The 22,381-nt window shown below is 49.6% G+C and overlaps 1 protein-coding gene across 1 annotated transcript in view; it reads right to left on the bottom strand.

The window, feature by feature from the left end:
• Positions 1 to 838: 838 nt before the first annotated feature.
• Positions 839 to 22,381, bottom strand: part of LOC149365164 (sodium- and chloride-dependent GABA transporter 1-like) — a 79,980-nt gene continuing 58,437 nt past the window's right edge. Inside the window, exons 6-13 of the mRNA XM_089575266.1 lie at positions 22,203 to 22,306; positions 18,440 to 18,567; positions 15,692 to 15,804; positions 13,837 to 13,977; positions 4,465 to 4,564; positions 2,940 to 3,040; positions 2,149 to 2,322; positions 839 to 1,297 (exon numbers count right to left, since the gene is read on the bottom strand). Of these exons, the coding sequence (XP_089431392.1) occupies positions 1,103 to 1,297; positions 2,149 to 2,322; positions 2,940 to 3,040; positions 4,465 to 4,564; positions 13,837 to 13,977; positions 15,692 to 15,804; positions 18,440 to 18,567; positions 22,203 to 22,306 (1,056 nt within the window). The 3' untranslated portion in view covers positions 839 to 1,102. The remainder of the gene's footprint in view (positions 1,298 to 2,148; positions 2,323 to 2,939; positions 3,041 to 4,464; positions 4,565 to 13,836; positions 13,978 to 15,691; positions 15,805 to 18,439; positions 18,568 to 22,202; positions 22,307 to 22,381) is intronic.

Here is a 22,381-nt window from a genome sequence, read left to right as displayed (position 1 = left end):
CGCTATCGCTCTCAAAATGGGCCTCATACCTGCAGAGTGAATACCAGAGAAACTACGAAAGCCTTGCAATAACCACATCGCGTACCTTGATAATGATGCAAAAAGGCGGCCACTGGCGTGGCGCGCAATACAGGAGAAATCCTGAGAAATGCAGTGGCATTATATATGTGCCAGCTTTTGCACAGTGCAGAGAGCTGCATATGTAAGCTGCACGAAATATCGTCCCTGTTATTACTGTAATGGTGTTTGCTAGCTGTGTCGTATTTGGTCACCAACAACGTTGCAGCAGAACTATAGCGCATGGAAAAGGATGCAGCCATATTGTAAAGTTTCGCCTTCGGAGGATACAGTTCCCGCAACAAGTGTGAAGCATCTGTCACAGACCTTTAGCAAGGGTTCGATCCTGGCCGCGGCGGTCGAATTTCGATGGAGGCAAAATCTAGAGGCCTGTGTATTGTGGGATGCTGCACGTAAAAGAACCCCAGGTGGTTGAAATTTCCGGAGGCCTTCAGTACGGCGTCTCTCATAGCCTGAGTCGCTTTGGGACATTAAACCCCATGAACTAAAGAGTGCTCACAATCCTTGATATACTGTTTACTACATTAGTGGTGTCCTGGTTGGTTCGGAATAATACCTGTAGAGAGCGCGATCCCGTTCCCATTGCGCACATAAATAGAGAGGCTGCCGTCTTTGGACGCATTGGAGCTGTACAGGGTAAAGTTGCACGATGGTATATTTGGCAGACTTGAATGAAATGTACGGCAGCAGCTGAACATTCGGTGAAGAAATACAGAAGAGAGCCGTAAAGAGTGGAGTGAACTAAAAATGAAAAACATGGTTGCAGCACGAAAACAGGAGTTGTATATTTGTGACGCAGCCCACTGCCTAACAGTCTACGTAGCACTTTTTTGTCACTGTTGTCACGTTTGCGCAGCGCCACAGGAGCTCGAGTAAGGAGCACTGTCAGCATAACACCATGGCTTCAGTTCGCGTAGGGTTGTGATGTGTGCGTATAGCGCTAGCATGGAGCCACTTGTATTCTGCAGCGCAGTCACTGTCCTAGCATCTCCTTGGAGTCTGCTGGGGAGCCGACAGCATCGTATCACATGGCAGTCTCTCCTTGGGGCCCGTTTCTGGCCTTGCGGGGCTTGGCAGTTTTGGTGGCTGCGGCGCCTGCCTGGCCATTGGTGCTGCTGTCCTTGTTGGGATTGTTGATGACCACAAGGGGCTTGGGCTCCCAGTAGTAGTCGGTGGGCGTCTCCATTTCCATCTGGGGCTCCAATGCCTCTCGCACCCTCTGCGGAGTGAAATGTACGAAATACATTAGAGCGCAGTGCAAGGATTCATAATTGCTTCCGAACACATGCACCAAGGCTTGTGTGAGGAAAAGACGAGGAGAACGAAAGAGCACGTTAGAACACGAACCAGGACCGGTAAATAACTTATTAGAACATCGAGATTAGATGATGCTGTCCGAGCGTATGAGGTGCTGAAATTCTGTTGGGTTCGTGCAATGATCGCGCAAAATGAAATGTGCGAAAGATGACGCGGTTAACTCTGCAGGAACGGCCATTACGCGCAAAGATGACTCGAGGGGGCTGAAAGAACTCTTTATTGAATGGTGACAAAGCTCATGAAAAAGCTTACGCCGGAGCGCTTTGTAGTATTGTAATGTGACAGTGGGCTACGCGCCTCCGGAGGGTCGCTATCTCCGGCGACATCTTCCCTTTGTGGGACCCGGCACGCCCTTGAACAACCGACTGTGTGGCGCCAGGAATCATCGGGTGTCAGGGGCCAAGGCACATTTTAGATCTGAAGGTTGACAGCCTGGTGGTCATCATCTGTATAAGCACTTAACTGGTGAAGCACCCCTTTACCGTTTGCTGCACTGCATGTTCCTGCCGCGGCGTCATTATTCGCACCTTCTTCGTGGGACATCTTCACGTGCACGCAACCGCGTTTCTCGCTCTTAATCTTGACATCCTTTCCCCACTCGGCTGCAGTTGGAGCGACACCCTTACGAGCTAACCCGATTCACTCTGAGGCTTCAACATGATGAATGACGGCTTTTCCGCCAGTGACGCATCTAGTGCTAGTTCACCAAAAACAACAACGTGGAGGCAAGAATAAAAGGAGACAGCGGCTCACCTCGATGATGCCTGACGCCTGCGTCCTGTGGAGTGCCTTGGCGGCGAACACGGGCACCACGCTGGCGATAAGGCCGAACAGCACCCAGCCCACGATGTCCACCCACATGGGGAAGTGGTGCTTGTTGCGGTACCGCAGCCTCGTTAGGGACATTCCCCCGCAGACCATGATCGCCTGTGACGGCACATGCACACGCTGAGGACGCATTGAAAGTAGACAATAACACAATGGCGACTTTCACTGCAAGCTTTGATAAGAGAGAAAATACACTACGACAACCTTCGAGGAAATAAGTGAGACATGCCCAACAATTCCGGACAAAACCATTTTTGAACGAGAAAATGTTTACCGAGAGGCGAAAAGGAGAAAAAAGGTGACCGCGGGCGTGAGCAGTCATTCAGTTCCTGGCCTTGGCGATACAAAAGAGAATAATACCTTGCGAGTCCATCCGGCGGAAGCTATTGACATGCGGCCCAGAGAAATGCGAGAGGACGTCGCTTCAGCTGCTCGGTCGCCACCGCAACAAAGAGCAAATCAGTGCAAGCCAGTCACAGCGCTGTCTTGCAGCAATCACCCATTGTCTATATACCGCTCGTCTTACATTTCTCTAGTCGGGCCCAATTCCATGTGTGGTTGTGTGTTTGAGACACATAAATGTTGGCGCTGCGTATGCTTCTGACCTCTATAGGGCCACCGCACTACGTAAGCTGTGCTCATTTTAGCATTCCCAAATTTAGCCAACTTGTGGCATTAAAGTCTGTTGAGACACCCTGTTGCTGACGCCGACTCACCACGAATACCAGTGGCGTGATGAGACCCCAGCAAATCCTGAGGTAGATGTACGGCACATGGTGCATGATCTCGTTCTGGCCGCTCAGAAGGTTGTGACCGCCTGGAAACAAAAGAGTAGCAACACCGTTAGCCCTAGGAACGAATACTGCAAAAAGATCACGTCATTCATCAGGGTGCAGCTTCGTGGCGTATCTCATAGATTGCACCACAACCTGATCACCATTTCGACGGCCGCGTTCCGAATATGGTTCGGGCTAGGTACAAGCACATGGAGGGTGGGTGCCCCTCAGCTCGCAAGGGAACTAGTTTAAGTCGCTATGACGTTGATTGCGTTAGCCTCGCTGATGGCCGTGAATTTTGTTTTGTAACAATGTTGACAGTTGTTGCGTCAACTTAATCTTAGATAAACGAGGTTGTCGGCTCGAGCGCACTGCAATGCATTCCATCCACACCAGTTATACACGCTGACGTAATACGCCCATTTCATAGTGATCTCGCCTCCTTCCCTTGCCAGTGACCCTGCCCCAGTCTGGTAGGCGTCGTTCTTTATTGCAGGACCCATACCCGCGCAACCGAAACTCGGCCCGGCGATGCAGAGCGTCCACGAAGGTACAGGTTATGTTGGCGGCTCTTTTGAATCGAGGCGATGGCGATGCGCAGCCTAGCCTAGCAACTTACAAAAATGACTGTTTTATTTATTTCACACTTTTCAAAACTTGCAGCCCTATTCGGGTTCTTTGCCATTGCAAGCTTGTTTCTTCATATGCTGCGCGGGGCTCACGGCCGCCCCATGGCTTGGGGTATAAGGCTGCGCGGGCCGAACACACGTCATACTGAGTCATTCGAGTGCATCCGAAAGCAACACTACCGCGCAGGTCCGGCAAGTTCTTCGCCAGCAGCACTCGCACTAATCTCAAGTCGAAACACATCATCACAAACTCGCGTGGGGCCTGTCGCAACTATGAACTGGGATGGGCTCCTCCGCTTGCCCGGCGCTGGAAAAAAGGAAATTAAGAACAATGCAACAATGTTTGACTCAAACAAAACAAAACCATTTATCTGCCATTTAAACACGAGACACGGTAAATTAAATCAAAGGAGAAAATATAGATAGCCAGCACCTGTCAGAACCAGAACAACATGACAGAGACCGCCGCATCTCTCTGCTCAGCACTGTGAAGGATAATAATGCTCAATTTAAAAAAGCGCAAAAAAGACGCAGACACAGTGTATTTTTTGCTCTGTTTAAAAAAAAAAAAACGACCATCAACTCGCCCAAGCTTGTACCGTAAATAATAATGCATTTTACTGATCCGGCAGTATCGCGGAAAAGCTGGAGACACACTAGGCAAAGTTTCATCGACTGCAGCCGTAGATGGTCCTATAGAGTTGGTATAATCGCTCTATGGTCCTATACGTGTGACTCAATCGCGGCCGGTGGTTAGAAGTCATTGTTTTCGTACAGGCAGATGATGCAGCCGTTCTTAGCCGTCCTTATTTGTAAATGTCAAAAGATGAGCTTACCATAGAACCACCCCAGCGCGCACAGCTCGAGGAAAGTGATGAGTATCAGGGAGAGCACCGCCACGTAGTAGTCGGTCATCTGGAAGTAGTAGATGCCGCCCTGCGGGACGCCAAATCAGATCGTAAGCTGGAAAGCATGTGCCTAACCACCACTGCCCCGAAGAATGCGTGGTGCGTTTTTTGGCCTTTGAGCAAACCATCGCGCCCGCGGCAACAGGGGAAGATAAGCGACAAAGGGCCTGTAACATAAGCGTAAAGTCCGGAATTGCACCTTCCTGCTACACCTCGCCCAAAAGCTGGATACGCTCCGAGAATGGAAACGACCAGCGAGGGCAAGACTCCGGGCTTTTCCATATTTGCAATGTGCTTCGGGCATCAGGGTACCTTGCCGCCACGCGGGTACCGCAGCCGTCCACGAGAGCTAGTGTGGAGCAGTGTCTGTGCTGCAAATGCGGATATATTGAGAGGCTTCCTAGAGATTCTGAAAGATTTGTTCAGCGGGAAAGGCGTTGCGCCGAACGGGCGGCGGCGTTAAGCGTGGACTCTCTGGAAGCGCTGCAACACGCTGTTAAGCATCCTCTATTTTTTTTCTGCAACGCTTGTAGAAACTAAGCTGGAGATTATTTTAATGCGAAAGCATTATACGTCCTATTAAAAAAAAGCTGGCGTCCATCGCCGCCCATGGCACGAAATTCCTCACTGACGTCTCCATGCTCGCATGACCTCAGCCGCAGCACTTAAGATAGTGACGTCTACAGCAAAGAAGAAAAAATAAAATTTCTTCCGAAGTTGCGGGGAATTAAACCAAGGACCTTCTATTGCGAGGCCAGCACGCAACACATAGGCCACAAAACAGCGTTACTTCTCGGCAGGTATGTGAACATAGCGTAGTATGTGCTTCCTTACGACTGTGTGCGAATGAGTGGGTGTGTCATTAGGAGTCCTGACCTCACGAAGAGACAATGCTTTCTACTAAGGTGGGCATGTTGGCAGCACATGACATACAGAATAGCACAGCAGCATACAAGGCCAAGCAAGAACAAACAAGAACGCTCGTGCGTGTTCTTGCTTGTACCTGTGTAAATTAGTAAATTGGTTTGGTTTATTAAGGCTTAACGTCCCAAAGTGACTCCGGCTATGAGCGACGCCGTAGTAAAGGGCTCCGGAAATTTCGACCTCTGGGTTCTTTAACGTGCACTGACATCGCACAGTACACGGGCCTTTAGAATTCTGCCTCTATCGAAATTCGGCTGCCGCGGCCGGGATCGAACCCAGGTCTCTCAGGTCAGCAGCCAAGCGCCGTAACCGCTGGCCCACCACGGCAGGTAATGGTCATTTATTTTTAGGAAAGAAAATGACGCAGTATTTGTCTCACATGTCTCGGTGGACATTTGAAACGCGCTTCAAGGGAAGGAAGAAGGTGTAAGTGAAGGAAGAAAGAGAGAAAGAGGTGCCGTAATGGAGGTCTCCAGGAAGGAAGGGAAGGAAGGGAAAACTTTATTTACACTAATGGCTTTTCCTGCGGTTGGGGGCATCTTCAGAGACGTCTTGGTTCTACCCCCAGGAGCCTTCTCTGTCGAAGTCGTCCGCCTCTAATCAGTGGTCGGTTGCCCTCAGTCCAGGGCTCAGCTGGCCACTGCCGCCCGTTGAGCTCGCTGTACCAGACCTTGTTGGTCTTCGCAGCGGTCGCTGGACAGCAGAGTCTCCCACTGCTCCGCACTCGGGTTTTGTATTTTGGGGACCACGTCTATGTTTTGGCAGGCCCATGTGATGTGGTATAGTGTAGGTTTTTCGTCGCACCAGGGACATTTGTTCGTGTATATCGTAGGGTGCATTTTGTTTTGTATATGTAGGTTTGGGAAAGCGCCTGTTTGTAATTGTCTCCAAGTGACAGCTTCCTCTCTGCTGAGAGATTTGTGCGGTGGGGGATATCGCATTCTTCTGCCTCTATAGTTTTGTAGTATGGCCGAGTATTCCCTGGGTGCTGGCGCGAGTTCGGCGGTCTCGTCGGAAGCTCGGAAAGTAATGTATCCTCGAGCTATCCTGTCGGCCTCTCGGTTCCCTGCCACCCCCGTGTGCCCCGGTACCCACACAATTTTGTGTCGGATCTTGTCGTTTTGTTCTTCCCGGTTTTTAATTCTGTCACTCGCTGCGAGGAGTATACGGAGCGCGTGACGACCTATCCTGCCATTCATGTAATTTCGGCAGGCTGTTTGAGAGTCCGTAAGTATTGTTAGTGACCGCCCGGTTCTATAGCCCTCCGCCACCGCTAGAGCAACGGCTACTTCCTCAGACTCTGCAGCTGTGCAGCCTCGGAGAGACGCGCTGGTCATTTCGCGTAAAGACGAATCGACCACCGCCGCTACAGCGATTTTGGTATCTCCTCCTCTCCAAGACGCGTCTGTATACACGGTCGTGGCTTGAGGAGCGTATGTTTTCTCGATGAATTCGGCCCTCGCTTCTCTTCTGCCTCGATGGAGGTTGGGATCCATGTTTTTTGGTATTGGCGCTACCTTGAGGGTCTTGCGAAGCTCGTCGGGGATCGTTGCCGTCCTCGACATTTCTAGCATCTGCTCGCGGTATCCGAACCTCTGCAGGAGCGCTCTTCCTGTCGTTGTTTGCAACAGCCTGAGTTTTTGCGACTCAAGCTGCGCCTCTCGTAGCTCCTCAAAGGTGTTGTGTAATCCCAGGGCCAGGAGTTTTTCTGTAGACGTGTTGCGTGGTAGTCGGAGCGCTGTCTTATACGCTTTGCGTAGCAGGGCATCCGCTTGTTGTATTTCATTTTTGTTGAGGCACTGGTAGGGTAGGCTGTACGTGATTCGACTACTACTAGGCTTCTGACTAGATTTAGTGTGTCTTCTTCACGCATGCCATGTCGCCTGTTGGTGATGCGGGTGATCATGCGTGCGACTTGTAGCGTTGTTGCTTTCAGTAGGGTAAAAGTGTGAGTACTGCGCTGGTTGGATTGAACCCACATGCCCAAAATTCTTATTGTTGTCTTTTCGGGTATGGGCGTCCCTTCTAGGTAGACGTTGAGTTTTAGGTCCTCGTTGGTTGGGAAGGTCCGGTTTTGCTTGCCTCTCCAGACTCTCAGCAGTTCCGATTTCTCGGTCGAGCATGCGAGTCCTCTTTCTGCGAGGTATTGCTCTACACAAGAGGCCGCTTGCTGTAGCCTTTCTTCCTTCTCTCCGAGACAGCCCGTGTTTGTCCAGACTGTTATATCGTCAGCATACATTGCATGCCTGATGCCTTCGATGTTCTCTAGTTTTCGAGCGAGGCCTATCATAGCTATGTTGAAGAGTAGGGGTGAGATAACTGACCCCTGGGGTGTTCTTTTGTTTGGAGTGCGAATTTTTTCTGATCGAAGGTCTCCTATGCCGATGGTGGCAGTTCTATCGGACAGGAAGGCTTTGACGAAGCCGTGGATTCTGCGTCCGCAATCTAGGTTGTCTAGGCCCGTAAGGATCGCTTCGTGGCTGACGTTATCGAATGCCCCCTTGATGTCCAGGGCCATTATGACATTTTCTCCCGTCCGAGGTACGTTTCGCAGGATATCTTCTTGTATTTGGAGGAAAACATCCTGCGTCGAGAGCTTCGCTCTGAAGCCGAACATGGTATGTGGTACACAGTCGTTGTCTTCCATGTAATTTTGCAGTCTGAAAGTTACAACCCGTTCGTAAAGCTTGCCAAGGCACGACGTGAGTGATAGAGGCCTGAGGTTTTCAATTTGTAGCTTTTTACCAGGTTTAGGTATCATTATTACTTCGGCGTGTTTCCAATCTTCGGGAACCGTCTCCGCCTCCCAATGTTTGTTAAGAAAGGTGACGAGCTCTTGTATGAGGTCGTCGCTCAGGTTGCGGATTAGGGCGTTGTCGATTCTGTCCGCTCCGGCTGCCGTGTTTCTGGTGGTGTTTCTTATGGCCGCGTAAACCTCTTCCACAGTTATGGGGCGGTCGAGTTTCTCGTTTTCGGCTCCTCGATACGTTCCTTGATATCGCGGGGGGTTGTGATCGCCGAAACATTTTTCTCGTGCCTTCTCCAGTAGGGCGATGTCTGAACCCTCGAAGGAGTGGATGAACCGGTGGATGGCTTTATTGTTTTCTGATTTTATTTTGGTCGGATCGATTAGTGCTCTTAAGAGATTCCAGGTTCTGGCCGCGCCTAGAGTTCCCCTAAGTGAGTTGCTGAGTTGTTCCCAATTTTGTTTCGCGAGTTGCATCGCGTATTCTTCCGCCTTTGCCGTAATTTCTGCTATCTTTAGTTTTAGTTTCCTGTTGTGTTTTTGCTTCCGCCATCTTTTGGTGAGACTGCGTCTCGCTTCCCATAGTCTGAGGAGGTGGGCGTCTACTTCAGGCGTTGCTGTCGTTCTCCTTAGACTTTTTGTGCATCGTTGTCGCGTTTCTCTCAGCATGCCGCTCCATTCCTCCAGTGATTGGATACCGCCTTCAGATTTGTTGCAAGCCCCGCGAAACGCGTTCCAGTCAGTGATTTTCGCCTGTCCAATCTGGCGTCTTATGGTGTCGGATGCTATTCGTGTCCGGAGGATAAAGTGATCGCTGCCTAGATTTTCCATCATGTTTTCCCACTGTGACTCCCTGCTGTTCCTTACGAAGGTGAGGTGCGGGCATGTGTCCGTGCTCACGCTATTCCCGATTCTCGTGGAGGTCGCAGGATCTGTGATTAGACTGCGGCCAAAGTATTCCGCTACTTCCTCTAATGTTCTTCCCTTGATGTCTTGTTTCTGGTATCCCGAACTCCTGTCCATGGCGTTGAAATCTCCTACGATGATCAGTGCATTTTCTTTGGCCAGCTTGTGCGCTCCATAAAACAGTTCGAAGAGTTTGGCTTTTTTTTTTGTCTCGGCGGGCTGTACACGTTCAGTAAGAACTTGCTGCGTCCCTTTCGCTTTTTCGGAATAAGTTCAACAAGCGCGTGTTCAACGTCGGTGTCGGCGATGGTATCGTGCCTGATGGCGGTAATGGTTTTGCTGACTAGGACGGCCGCTTTACCTTCGTTTTGACTCTCGTAAACCTCGTACCCTTGTAAGGTCGGCTTGATTCCGGTCTCTTGGAGCGCAATTACATCAGGAGGTGTGAGTTGTGTGTTTATATATTGTTTTAAGAGGGCCTGCTTTTTGCGGTAGCCTCTGCAGTTCCATTGCCAAATATCTAAGTATTCTTGTTCTTGCGAATACGTATTGATCATGTTTACGCGTTACTGCTGTTGCCTTGTTCGCTTGCGAAAGCTGTTAGCGCTGGACGGTTGTACGCCCTTTCCCTAATGTTTTCGGTATGTTTTTGTTTTCGAAAAGCGCTTCTGATCTCTGAGATTTGCCCTTGGAATTGTACTTGCATATGTTGCATTTGCGATTGGATTTGCTGCATCATATCCTGCATCATCTGCTGCATCATCTGTTGCATTCGTGTTTCAAGGTCTCCTTCGTTCGATGCCTGTGGTTGTCGTTTTGGAAGGGCTCTAGTCGTGTCGAGTTCCCGCTGTTGTTCCTTTAGTGTTTTTGTGAGTTCCTCAACTTTGCGTTCGAGCTCGTTTTGTTTGATTCGAGCCAGTTCTAGCTCGCGTCTGAGCGCATCGCTGTTCGCGTCCTTCGGTTCTGTGACACGACTGTCTTTGTTGTTTGTGTTGTTTATGTCGCTACCCTTTCCTACCGAGTGCGAAGCAGGGGTAGAAGCCCAGCTCACCTTGCCGCCGCTTGTCTGGGAAAGCTTCTTCTTTTTCTTTTTCTCTTGCTTCTCCCCCTCCTGTGGGCCGGCTGGTGGTAGAGGCGGGAAGGAGTTGGACCTCGATCGGCTCCTCGATGTCTCAGAAGTACTTGAAATTGGGCTTGTTGGTGCATATTCGTTAAAGACATGAGAGCGCAATACGGGGACACGGACGAGGAAGGGAACAGGACGAGCGCTGCTTTTTTTTTTTTTTTTTTTTTAGAGAGCCCGATGTAGAAGAAATATGGCTAAGAAGTACTTGAAACTGGGCTTGTTGGTGCATATTCGTTAAAGACATGAGAGCGCGCTCGTCCTGTTCCCTTCCTCGTCCGTGTCCCCGTTTTGCATCCTCGATGTCTCTCCCTCTGAGCTGAGCCAGCGCTTGGGTGGTCGCCCGCGTTGGTCGCTCCGTCCTCTTCCTCCTGTGGGTTTTGGCCTTGCTTTTTTCAATCTCTCTCGGCACTCCTTGGATCCGGTCCGGTGTGCCTCGCCACAGATTATGCACTTGGGCGCGCACTCGTGGTCGTCGGGCGGGTTTGAAACTCCGCACAGTCCGCACACAATAATGTTCGGTGTGGGGCAGACGTCGGAGCGGTGTCCTTGCTGGAAGCAGACGTAACACACTTGCCTAGTGGGGCGGTACTGGTAGCATGGTACTTCTCCTCCGTAATATATGACGAATTTCGGCAAGACCGGGCCGTCGAACGTGAGCACTGCCGTCTTGGATTTTCCGAGCATCCTTGCCTGAAGTATGGTCACTCCTTGAGTTCTGACTCGTAAGTGTGCTTTGAGTTCTTCAGGAGGGGTACCTGGGTCTACACCGTAGATCACGCCGCGCAGGACGTCTTCCGGTGCTGCCACGTAAGCGTTTACATCATAAGTCTTTCCGTCGAATTTGAGACTGGTAATGTGCCGCACTAGCTGGGCCGTTTGCTCGTGCGGGGTGCTAACGATAATGATATTGGATCCGGTGCGAAGCCTTACAAGTAGGTCACCGTCCTTGCATTGCTGGCCGCACGCCATGACAATGGAGCGCGCTACTTGGTGGGTGGTGAGGGACTTCACCATGAGTCCTTTCTTAGGTCGAATAATGATCTTGAAGTCGCTTCTGGGGAGTGGCGGCATTCTTCGCCTAGGCCTGCTCTGCTCCCTTGATCCATTGTTGTTGCAGCCGGTCGCAACACCTGGTAATTTTCCATCGTGAGGTTTGGCGGCCGGGCCCGTTCCCGTGCCTTTGCGTTCTTTTCGCCTTTGAAGTTTTCTCTGGCGCTTGGATTGTGCAAGCTCCCAGCTGGCATCGTTGTTGTACCCGGCTGGCTTCGACGAGGAGTCGGACGGGATCTCGTCCTCACTTCCGAAGTCGGCGTCTCCGAAGTCGTCTTCATCCATCTCTTGGAATTCGTTGAGAAGGACGTTTGCTGATTGTAGTGGCACATCGTTGTCTTGGCTGGGCCCCGCCATTTGGTCTGTCGTTGAAACGGCGTCGATGCTAGGCGTCGGCGTCGTCGACAAGGTTAGCGGCCCATGCTCTCACGATGTCGAGCTGGGTGGCCCGTTAGGGTTAGCGGGCCGGCGCCCGCTGTATAACTTTCAAGTCCGGTAGAAAGCCGAAAACTGGTCCTACCGCTTGAAATTTCTATAACTGGGATCCAGCACTTGATATCTTTCCGTTCCGAAGAAAATCCGGTGGCGAGAATGATTCGGTCCGGTCGAATTTTGTCAAAATGTGCGGAACCGATGCGACGCGCGTCCGCTTGCTTGAACCGCCATGTAGCGTCCGGAGGTCTCCAGAATAATTTCGACCACCTGGGAATCTTTCACGTGCACTGACATCGCACAGCACACGGGCGCCTTTTGCGTTCCGCCTCCATCGAAACGCGGCCGCCGCGGTCGTCTTCGAACCCGGGTACACCGGCTCAGTAAAAGAGCGCCTTATTTTGTATGGCAATGCTTTCGCATTCAAAGCACGTAAGCAGGGTTAAGTGCCCTCCGTACATTTTTTTTATGTTAGTGTTGTATTTTTTACTTGCCACAGTGATCCACAAAGGAACACCCCCCCCCCCATTTACACCAACCACTTTCACATCAGAATTTGCAAAGAATAAAGAAAGAGTAGCTTAGTTTGCGTTGTTAGTGCAAAAGTCACAATGAAGAAAAAAATCTCTGCTTCTCCCGTAACAGAGTGTAGAGTAAGCATGAAATGTTTACGGGCATAACACCCATCTACAACCAATGGTTGTAGATGGTACTAGTCAAAATCTTGAAATGGGTCTAGTGTTCAATACACCACACCACACCAGGGGAGAGAGAAAACTTTATTAGAACAAGAATTCGGGGCACGCCCCAGGGTCTCCGCACGACCCCACTCCACTCAAGTGTTTATATTCCTGAGGTCCATAACACTGGCTGCCCGGCCGGTGGCGATGGTCTGCAAGGCCGGGTCCTCCGAGCGCAGCAGGGTCTCCCAGTCCTCCCAGGTCTTGAGGTTCTCTAGGTCCCGCGGGGGAGGGTCCGCCGGGCAGAGGGAAAGGATGTGGACGGAAGAAGCGAAGGGTTCTGGGCATAGGGCGCATGCCGGAGTAGGGAAGGAGGGATGATAGTGGGCTAGGGTAAGGGGCGAGGGGATAGTGTGTGTCTGTAATCTGCGCCAGAGTGTTGCGTGTCTGTTATCTATGGAGGGGTGGGGCAGAGGGTAGAGTTGGCGTAAGGCTCTGTATACCTGGGTGAGCTCACTGAATGAGTGCATGCGCTCCTTCGCGAATCCCGCCTCCGACACCACACCACACTCTTCTTGTTGCGTCGAAGCGATCGCCTGCAATAGTGCGGGCTTAGGTAGGCAGCCGCGAATCGTGGCGGCCTTGTCGCTTTCGGCAGCGGCCGCATAATCATGGCGTTTTCGTCAGGGGCGAGCAGTCTTCTGCTGTGACGTATCACTCGCAAAGCGATCGCTTTCCGCAAGACGCTTCCTACCTCTCCTTTCATCAGGCTCCATTGCTCGGCTTAAGCAGATGTGACGGTGGCGGCATTGAAATGTAGGACGATGCAGAAGCGTACGCGGACACGACGAGACGCAGGCCTGACAAGAATGTATATGCAGCGCGTTCGAATACTCCGCGAGCGTGTATACATCTGGCCATGAGCTGAAGGCCCAGCGGCCGGTCTTTTACATGCGTGAGTGTGGGACCGCAGCGCCATCCTTGGGGACGGCGCGGAAACAGTTTTTCAGCTCCAAGGCCCATCTCGCCCTGGAGCTCCCATCTTGCTCTAAGCGGCCCTCTCTAAAAGCCCCTAACAGATCATGTATGAGTCTCGTTAAATCTCGTACGGTGCCCGGATGTTCTCGTTTCAGTGCCCAGATGAGTGGAATTCAGTGCCCGGATGTTGGCTGATCGGTCTCGGCGCGACGTCACCGCACTGCCGACAACGGGAGCTAGAAGCATTTCATGCTTAAAACACTCGTGCCGTGTCGGGTGCAGTCTGGCCATCTGTGTCATTCGCATGGTGCTAGGCTTACAACACGCAAATGTTCAGCCTGTTCTACAACCTTTTTACGCGAATTATTTATTTATTTATTTCAAAATACTGCAGGCCTATGTGGCCCAAGCAGGAAGAAAACAGAAGAAAGCACGTGCGCAAGAAAACCGCGCCTTACCTGCGTAATGTAGACGATGCTGATGATGAAGCAGGCGACACAGATGAAAAGAAGAAAGAGGCCGTGGCCCTGGAACCTCTGCTTGATGAAGCGGCCATAGGACTCCTCCAGGGCCTGCACCACTGTGCTAGCGATGGTCACCTGGGAGCAATTAGGTAGAAAATTCGTTGAGGGCGGCGAGTGCATAACTCTAGCTTCATGAAAAACGCATTCAGACGCGTATTATTTCTTTTACCCTGACGCACCGCGTACGACACAGCCAGAATAATAAAATTAGTAGTTTTTCTCCTTGCACGCCAAAGAATGCTAAATCTCCATAGTAACGCAACTCTCAGCACATTTTACAAATCAAAGTGCCAGCGGCCAGAGGTGCAGACGGCGTGCTGTGTAAGATCGCTCACTACAGGCGGTAAAATACTCCCAGCGAAACAACCGTTTCAACGGACTGATTGCTGGCTGGATGTCTTGTATGCACCTGGGTATATACATGTGCACACTAATACAGTCGAGCCCGCTTATACAAGTCGCAGATATAACGAATGCTCGCCTATTACAACAAGAGCAGTTCTACCGTAAAATATGCATCGGGCAATGACAATTTGTCTCTGATAAAACGAACAATCTAGCCACCCCACTTGCTGACAGCGAATGAGCTCTTCCCTGAAGTTGAAGAGCTCGCGCTTCCAACAAGAGCGGAGAAGCTTCTCTCAGCTCTCGCAACATCCCGGAAAGAGCATGCCGAACAAAAAGAGGAATAAAAAGGTGGCACTTAAGCCGTAAATAAAGAGCTGCTGAGCGCTCGCCGATGGTCTACAAGGTTAGTTATTGCCTGCACGTGCACCGGCTGGACAAAGCATCCAAAGTGGAAGAGAAACGCAGAGGGCGCGGGACGTGGGCAGCATAAGAGGTATATTTGCCCTGCAGTGGGCGTAGTCAGGCTGCTGCTGCTGATGATGATATGTTAATTTTCTGGAGGATAACAATTTCTTCTCTCTAGCAGAGCATGGCTTCCCAAAGTTCTTCTCTCGTGACATTCAGCTACTTTCCTTCACTTACGACTACCGCTTCTATTTGGACTCCGCTTTTTCATCTGATTGCATATTTCTTGATTTTGCTGAAGCATTCAGTAAATTTAATAACTCACTGCTATTACATAAACTAAGTGTACTGAACATTGACCCTGCAGTTCTTGACTGGATCCGTAGATTTCCTTTTTCTCGTGTTCTTAACTGGATTCGTGGATTTCCTTCTCGCGTTGAATTTGTCAGCATTATAATGACGCTGCCTCCTCTACTGTACCACTTGGTTCTGGGGTTCCTCAAGGATCAGTGCTTGGCTCCCGCACCTTTTTTTATCTTCTATATTGCTGTGAATTCAATCCAACAACTGAATCCAATTGAATCCAACAAATGTGAATCCAACAATTTTGTTGTCGCGCATGGGGGGCCATTTTTGCCCTGCCTAGCGTGGACAGCTTCCGGTGGCTAGATACACCAGGTAGCACATCTCGTTTCATGTTGCAAGGAAAGTGGGGCTGAACGGAGTCCCGAAACGGTTCGAAACGGTTCGAAACGGTTCGGGTACGGTTCCAAGACGGGAAAAAATCTGGGTTCTGTTTCGTTCTGGTTCCGGGCAAAAATACGGGTTGGCTTCCGGTTCGACGTCCTGGTCGGAACGCCGCCGCTTCTTCGGCAGCCGCACGCGGAGGGGAGGCGGGGGGAAGGGGTGGGGGGCGTAGTTTAGTTTAACCATGCAGCGATTTAGTTTCGTGTCGTTATCATGTCTTGCCCTCGTCTCTGCCCGCACTCAGGTGTTCGTCATGCAAAAGCAAGTCGTTCAAATAAGTACGTCTCACCTGCGAGTCCATGGCGACGCAGATGAAGAAGAAAAAGAAGAACACCGCCCAAAATGTGGGCACCGGCATGTTGCGGATCACTTCCGAGTACACCACGAACACGATGCCGGGATCTGCGCAGCCGTGGCACTTCCTTTGGCGCATCAACACGAATGCGTTGACGCTTAATGCCCTTCAGAACAGCCTGACTTTGCCTCCATATCCCCAATAGAGTGGAGGAATGAGTGCGCGCTGTTCTTTCGCATTCCCCGTACCTAATCATTATGCTTTCTTCACAAATTTAAATATGCGATTACTGAACGTGCCCACATGCAGTCAGTCAGTCCAACGCTCGACGCTAGCATTAGAAAGCTAAACGATGCACTAAGAGCATGCATCTTATCGGATTGGCTTATTTGAACTGGCACACACGCAGATCAAATCAATAGTAAATTGTTTTTTTTTCTCCTCTGCCTGTAAGCTCCTTGCCTTGCTCTTCGTACTATTTGCGCCGCTTGTGTTGTGCTTTTTTCACACAGAGCGCAGAAACTAACCAAGTGCATAAGACCTTTTTATTCTACCGTTCTCTGTCTTTTCTTGACGAAGACTGACTGACTGATTGAATTGTACATACAGCGCTTCGCTCGTAAAGAGCTATTTTATCAAGTGCTATGGAGCTTTGCTCTAAAGTGAAAGCTCCACATGCAAGTAAGTGAGTCAGGACCCAATGCAAGCACAATGTCAAGAATAAGGTCCAGCGGAATCCCCATTTTTTTCCACCATCCCGAAACCCACGATACATCCTCTTTTGTTATTAAACTATTTCATTAATCAAGGACTGAACTTTTCCACTGGTTTAACAAACTGCTGGGTTTTGCAGTAGGCGCTACACGTAACAGTTGCACGTACGCCAGGAAAACGTTAGTGAAAACTGGCGCAACGTGATCCTGTCCAAACAAACGTTTCTTGTAGATTTTGCAGAGGAAAGGCGCGGGAGGTACCCCCGCAGACTCACCCACCGGCGCTATTATAGTCGCGTCATGGATGTCACACAGTTCAGGTCGCGACTACTCAATACTTATAAAACTTGTGACATAATCTATACATCTGTATACAGTATCAGTATACAGATACTATACACATGTAAAAGGGAAGCCAATAATAAACAAGAAATGGCTCCTTTCCGTACACCTCAATCTTTACAGATACCCGGGAGAGAGAGAGAGAGAGAAGGAACCGGTTTTCTACCCTGCAAGATTGGGCATATAAAAATGAGGGAGCTGCCTGAAGTCCCGCCATCGCTAAACTTACTGTCACCGGTCATTCAAAATCACTGTCTGAAAGCAAACTATATACAGTCGAATATCGTTATAACGAAACTGTTTATAACAGAATAATGGATTTAACGAAGTAATGACGATTCTCGTCGGAAGCTCGTCAACACGGGCTATAACGAAGTTACGGCTATAACGAAGCAGTCGCCGGGCCCCTTCAGCTTCGTTATAACGAGTTTCAACTGAAGATATGACAACGCGGCAAGTGAAAGAGCATATTAGTGCAACGTTCGCCTGCACAAACAGCCCAGTGAACACCACCAGTTCTTCAGGCTCCGAGGTCATCCCCGTTAGGACGGCGGCAATCAGAATTAAAAAAAAAAACGCAGGGCGGTTACCACTGTTTAACGGGATATTCTGCTACAGCTGTCGCGTTATTACTCTCCCTCCTCCTTCCATGGTTACCACTCTCCGAGTTCTACCCGTGGCAACCGCTCTCCGTTTGCGCATTATTTCGCATCGTAACCACCCCCAGATGGTTCCCGCAGTAGCCACTTTCAGGTTACGCTCTCCGCTCTCGCCACGTTCTCCTTGCACGGTAACCGACCTCCTTCTGCAGTTAGCCCCCTCCGGGTGGTTCCAGTGGCAACCTCTTCCTGCTTGCATATTCCCTTTCTCGATCCCTTACTCATCCTCGATCCCTTACTCATGGCGGCATCGCAGGCAATCACCGCGCAGACAAGGTCGCACGAACTGCCCGCCACAACGGAGACAGTGTGTCGAGAGAGTGAACGCACAGGGTAGGCTTCGAACAATTACACTGGGGGTCACGCTTTTCCCATCAGTGAGTTTTCGAGCTTTGTTTACAACCCCTGGACCACCTTAGCTCTGACCTCCACCCTGCCTAAAGCCTGTTTCACATGCAAGCGAAAATGCTAGCGAATCCTGCCGCCGCGGCGGAAAAACCTGTTTTGAGTCGTCGCGGCAATGAGCGGCTAGGTTCTAACAAGTTGGAAATTTTCGCTGCGACGCGCCACTCAACCGCTCAGTCGCTTGAATGTGAACCAGCCTTAAAGCGACATGCAGCAACATTGCTGTATAGACTGTCGCTTTGCGTCGCGCTGACGAACCACTGGCCCTTTGTTATCGGCATGGCAGACAGCCCTGCATGCATCAAGTGCAGATGCGACAATACCACGCCGTGCACTGGGGCGTCTTGACGCACGCCCGCTGGCGGCGATGGACACTCTCGGTCAACGGCTGCGGCGATAGTCGGTGGCCTGCCTGGCAATGATCTGTTTTTTGAGGGCGATCGGGCCCGCAAAATAGGCTATGACTTAGCTGCCTTTTCTCCTTCATCCCTCTCCCCCAGTGCAGGGCCCATTTGACCTGGTTAAGTTCCCCGCCTTTCCTTCTTTCCTCTCTCTCTCTCTCTCCCTGAGGTCGTGCGTGGGGAAAGACACGTTACGCATGCGCAGTAAGTAGACGAGCGTACCTTTGGGCAGGAAGGAGCTGTCGATCCTCTGGCGCCAGCGGGCGCAGATGTGGCCGATGGCGCCGAACACGACGCAGCCCACCACCAGGACTGTCAACGTGTTCACAAACACAGAAATCACCGTGTCTCTGTGTGCAAGCAGATGAAGACACGTCACGCTCCATCGCTCGGCTGCAAGCCTGCTCACACTATACGCACATCGGCAATCAACTCAGGGACACCTCGCTCAGGACCCGTTCACACGGACGAACAAACGCAGAATCACTGCCGGAAGGCTCGGCACATGTAGTGTCCGACGAGCAGAAACCGAAACTCTGCCGCATCTGAGGAACCCCGTCGTTAAGCATGGGCTGCCGAGAGCCCTAGCAACCCGGCAGCGAAGTCACTGCCGGGTAACTTCACTTTTCACGGCGTCTTGTTATACACTTAGCTTGGCCGCGCTGGGAGAGTTACTCTGTAATGAGCAGTTGCTGTTTCTATCCACTGAAATTGAACCAGGGCAGGAGACTTCCGCGAGTGCGCCTCAGCCGAATCTACAGCCTGGTGGAAAAGTTACCAGGCCAAAGAGCTTGCACATAGCTTAAGTGCAGAGCCCGTCTATGTTATCCGTTAATTTGCTCGCAATCTGGCAAGCGTTATGCAGGAATGTCTCCAGAACACCTTAAAGAAAGAAAAAATAGCGAGTGGAAGCTGTGCATCGCTGTGCGGTCACGCGTTGACCTCAGTCAGAGGAGAGTTGAAGTATTTGAGACGTAAAACGTGTCCTGTACCTCAACTAATCGCAAAGCGAAGAAGGGAGGTTTTCTCCTCCATCGCTCACTCTGTGAATATCAAGAACCATCTGCCCACACTCTCTCCACCACAGAGTTTCTTACTATTACCTAGAGGGAAAGCTGTCAACCCGTCTATGGGAGTTTGCATGGACACCTCTCGAGACCACTCCAGCCACCATGGGCGCTCAAAGTATCATGGGGCGGTGAGCTACCGACTGCAGAACTACAACTTTTGGCCAAAAAATAATAGAAAAATAAAGCTGTTCGATAACTACAAATGTCCTACCATTCAATATCTTGTCTAATGTTTGCAACAAACGAGCAGAAAAGCATTTAAGTGCAAAGTTTGCCCAAAATAAGAAATGGCTAGCTTTCCTACTGGCCAAGTAATGAACACTACAAAAACTAATATTTCGTAATTAACAGGCGCACTTTTAAAAATAAATATGTTTTCAAAAAATGTTGTTGCTTAGTTACTTTAAGAGGTTTTTTAATGGCATTTTATTAGCGTCGTATGCTGTTGCGGTTTGGCTACAATGGCTTTTGCACACTGCGTTCGCGCGAAAACTCGTCTGCGCACACACGAACAGCGTTTTCGGAATGAATCATCTTAGTAATGTCACTCCGTGATCCCGAAAAATTACGACTGTCTCGCAACAAGTAGCTCACCGCCCCATGATGCTTTGAGCGTCCATGGTGGCTGTAGTGCAACGCCGCCAGCTTTCCCTCTAGGTAATGGTAAGAAACTCGATGCTCTCCACCATGGTACATCAACAATGAATAGGTCGAATGCGGGATAGACTGCGCCGGTATCACGCGCACACCTTGCGGCATAATTCGTACGCCATGGTGATGATGCCTTAATTTTTTCTCATGGGCAACTAATCAAGTGCGAGCTTCATAGCAACGAATGAAGCAAATGATGAATGTTGTTAGTTTGTGGGGTTCAGCGGCCTGAGAAAGTGGCAGTTTTGAAGGCTTATAATTCCACACAAAGAGAATAATAATCCACACAGGGGCGGATTGAAGAAGATAAACGGTCGCTTAAGAAAAGGAGGAGTGGTCCCCTTCTCCAAGAGAAGAGAGTTGTTTTGGTTTGTGGAGAGCGAAAAATGAAGAGCGAAAACGACAGGCGCACAAACACAACGGAACGACGGGGAACGCGCTACTTCCAATGGCTCATACCGTCGTCCGTTAACAAAGCGTGTCGCACGCGTTTAACTCTGGAACTAAAAAAGTAAGAAGAAAACTAATGGTTGCTTCAGATAGCGAGGAAAAAATAAACCTAGAAGCCAAGTTTGATGACTGTAGATTAATTAATTAATTATAGGCAAAAATGTCGAAATAGCGCGGACGTTGATATAGCCACGGGAACAATGTGACGTCACATCCACCGGAAGTCGTCACGGCATAGTGAAAATTTTCACAGAATGGTCGGAAAAACGTCGCATTTGTGTAAAATTAGATGAAAAAATGCGTAGTGTCCTCGGCTTTCGCCTCTCAACACTTTAGTTGCCAATGTGTCCTCGCAATTTTTTCATTCCGCAGGCGGGTGATTTTATAGGCGCGAGGTGAGCGGGGAAGGGGAGGAGGTAGACAACAGAGTCGGCACAAGATGCAAAGGAAGGCATATATGTCAGCAAACAATTTCCAAAAGAGATCCAAGAAAGCTATTTCATTTTTATGCATTGTCAATGAGAGGGTGCTAAAAGAAGCCAGCCATTGTCATTTTTTCTGACAAAGCGCGCCTTTATCAATCCACGCGGAATCGTGTTTTCATATTCCTGATCAGGATATCCTGTGAATTTATAAAAGCGTACCATATCAGAAAAAGTGGGAGCGCCTGTGCCAGCACCAGATTGTTGACAATTGATAAAAATGAAAATGTTTTCTTAGTTGTTGATATCTTTCTCTCCATTTCCTCTCGCGCGTGCCAATCTTCCTCCTCTCATCTTCCCCCGCTCAGCTAATCTTCCGCCTCCGGAACGAACAAAAAGCTGCGCATGTCCCGTCATTCCTCAGTCTGATGATGATGATGATGATGATGATGATATCCTCAGTCTGCGTGCTGTCGTTTTTTGCACTTCATCCTCTACAAGCTATGCACCAACTTGTCCTCAACGTGTTTCGCTAGAGATGATTGGGAATACCTTATCTGCCTCTCATTTTCGCACGACAATAGTTCAAAGAACTGCAGCGAGTAATCACAATGCTTGTGGCTTTTTTTCTTTTATATTCTCTTTCCCCATTTTCATCTCCTCCTCTCTACGGTAGAGCATTCAAAGAGCAGCGGGAGGGGACAATGAATGATGCTCAATTTAGACAAAAAATAGTTGGTTGATTTCAGATAAAACCATTCAAAGCGTGGCTGGTCAATATTCTCTATTTACTATACAGCTTTTTCTGTCATTGTCTGGTGAGTGGGCATGTCCAACATTTTCGGACAAAAATTTTGAATATTGAAAAATTTTAAAGTACTGCCATGGAAATATTGATGTTCATTCTTCCGACGTGTAGCAAAATCTTTCTTTTAAAGTTTTTCGGTAGCTCGAATCGTACAGTTAAGACTGCCATAGAAAATCAATGGGGAACACTTTTGACGATAGCAAGAAGGTTAACAGCAAAAAAAAAAAAAAATGCAAGCCTGTGGACGGCAGATCTGCGGATATATTGATTGCTATAATGAAATCTCACAATATATGCAAAAATTGCGTTCATAGACATTTTCCCGTCTAAAAATGGTTTTGTCCGAATCGTTTGGTATGTATTGTATCTGCAATTAGTTTTTATCACGAAAAAATATCTCCAAAGAAAAACAATGATCATGATTAGGCGGACTACAGCGCTTACGCATCCCCTTTTGCCAACTTTGGTAGTGAATGAATTAAATATACTGCGCGGATGTGTCTGAAAATTTACATCGAATCTGGGAATGGCCTGCAGTGCACTAAGTTGGTATCTCCGTGTTTGGAAATTTAGTCTCCACTTACCTCATGAGGCTGATTTGGCGTTTGTTCTTGGAACTGACGACATAGTTCGAGCCCAGAGTCAAACCAAGCGAATGAATGGTTTGCGCCAGTGCGAAAATCCAGAGCTGTGAAGAAGAAGAAATAAGCGTAAGTGAAACGCCACGCCACCAAGGCAACAACAACAACAACCCCGTGCACTT

This window comes from Amblyomma mixtum, chromosome 2, assembly GCF_055824585.1.
Source record: "Amblyomma mixtum isolate Tamu chromosome 2, ASM5582458v1, whole genome shotgun sequence".
NCBI lineage: Eukaryota > Metazoa > Arthropoda > Arachnida > Ixodida > Ixodidae > Amblyomma > Amblyomma mixtum.
Note: the sequence above shows the minus strand (reverse complement) of the source record. Positions and strands in the feature narration are given on the sequence as shown.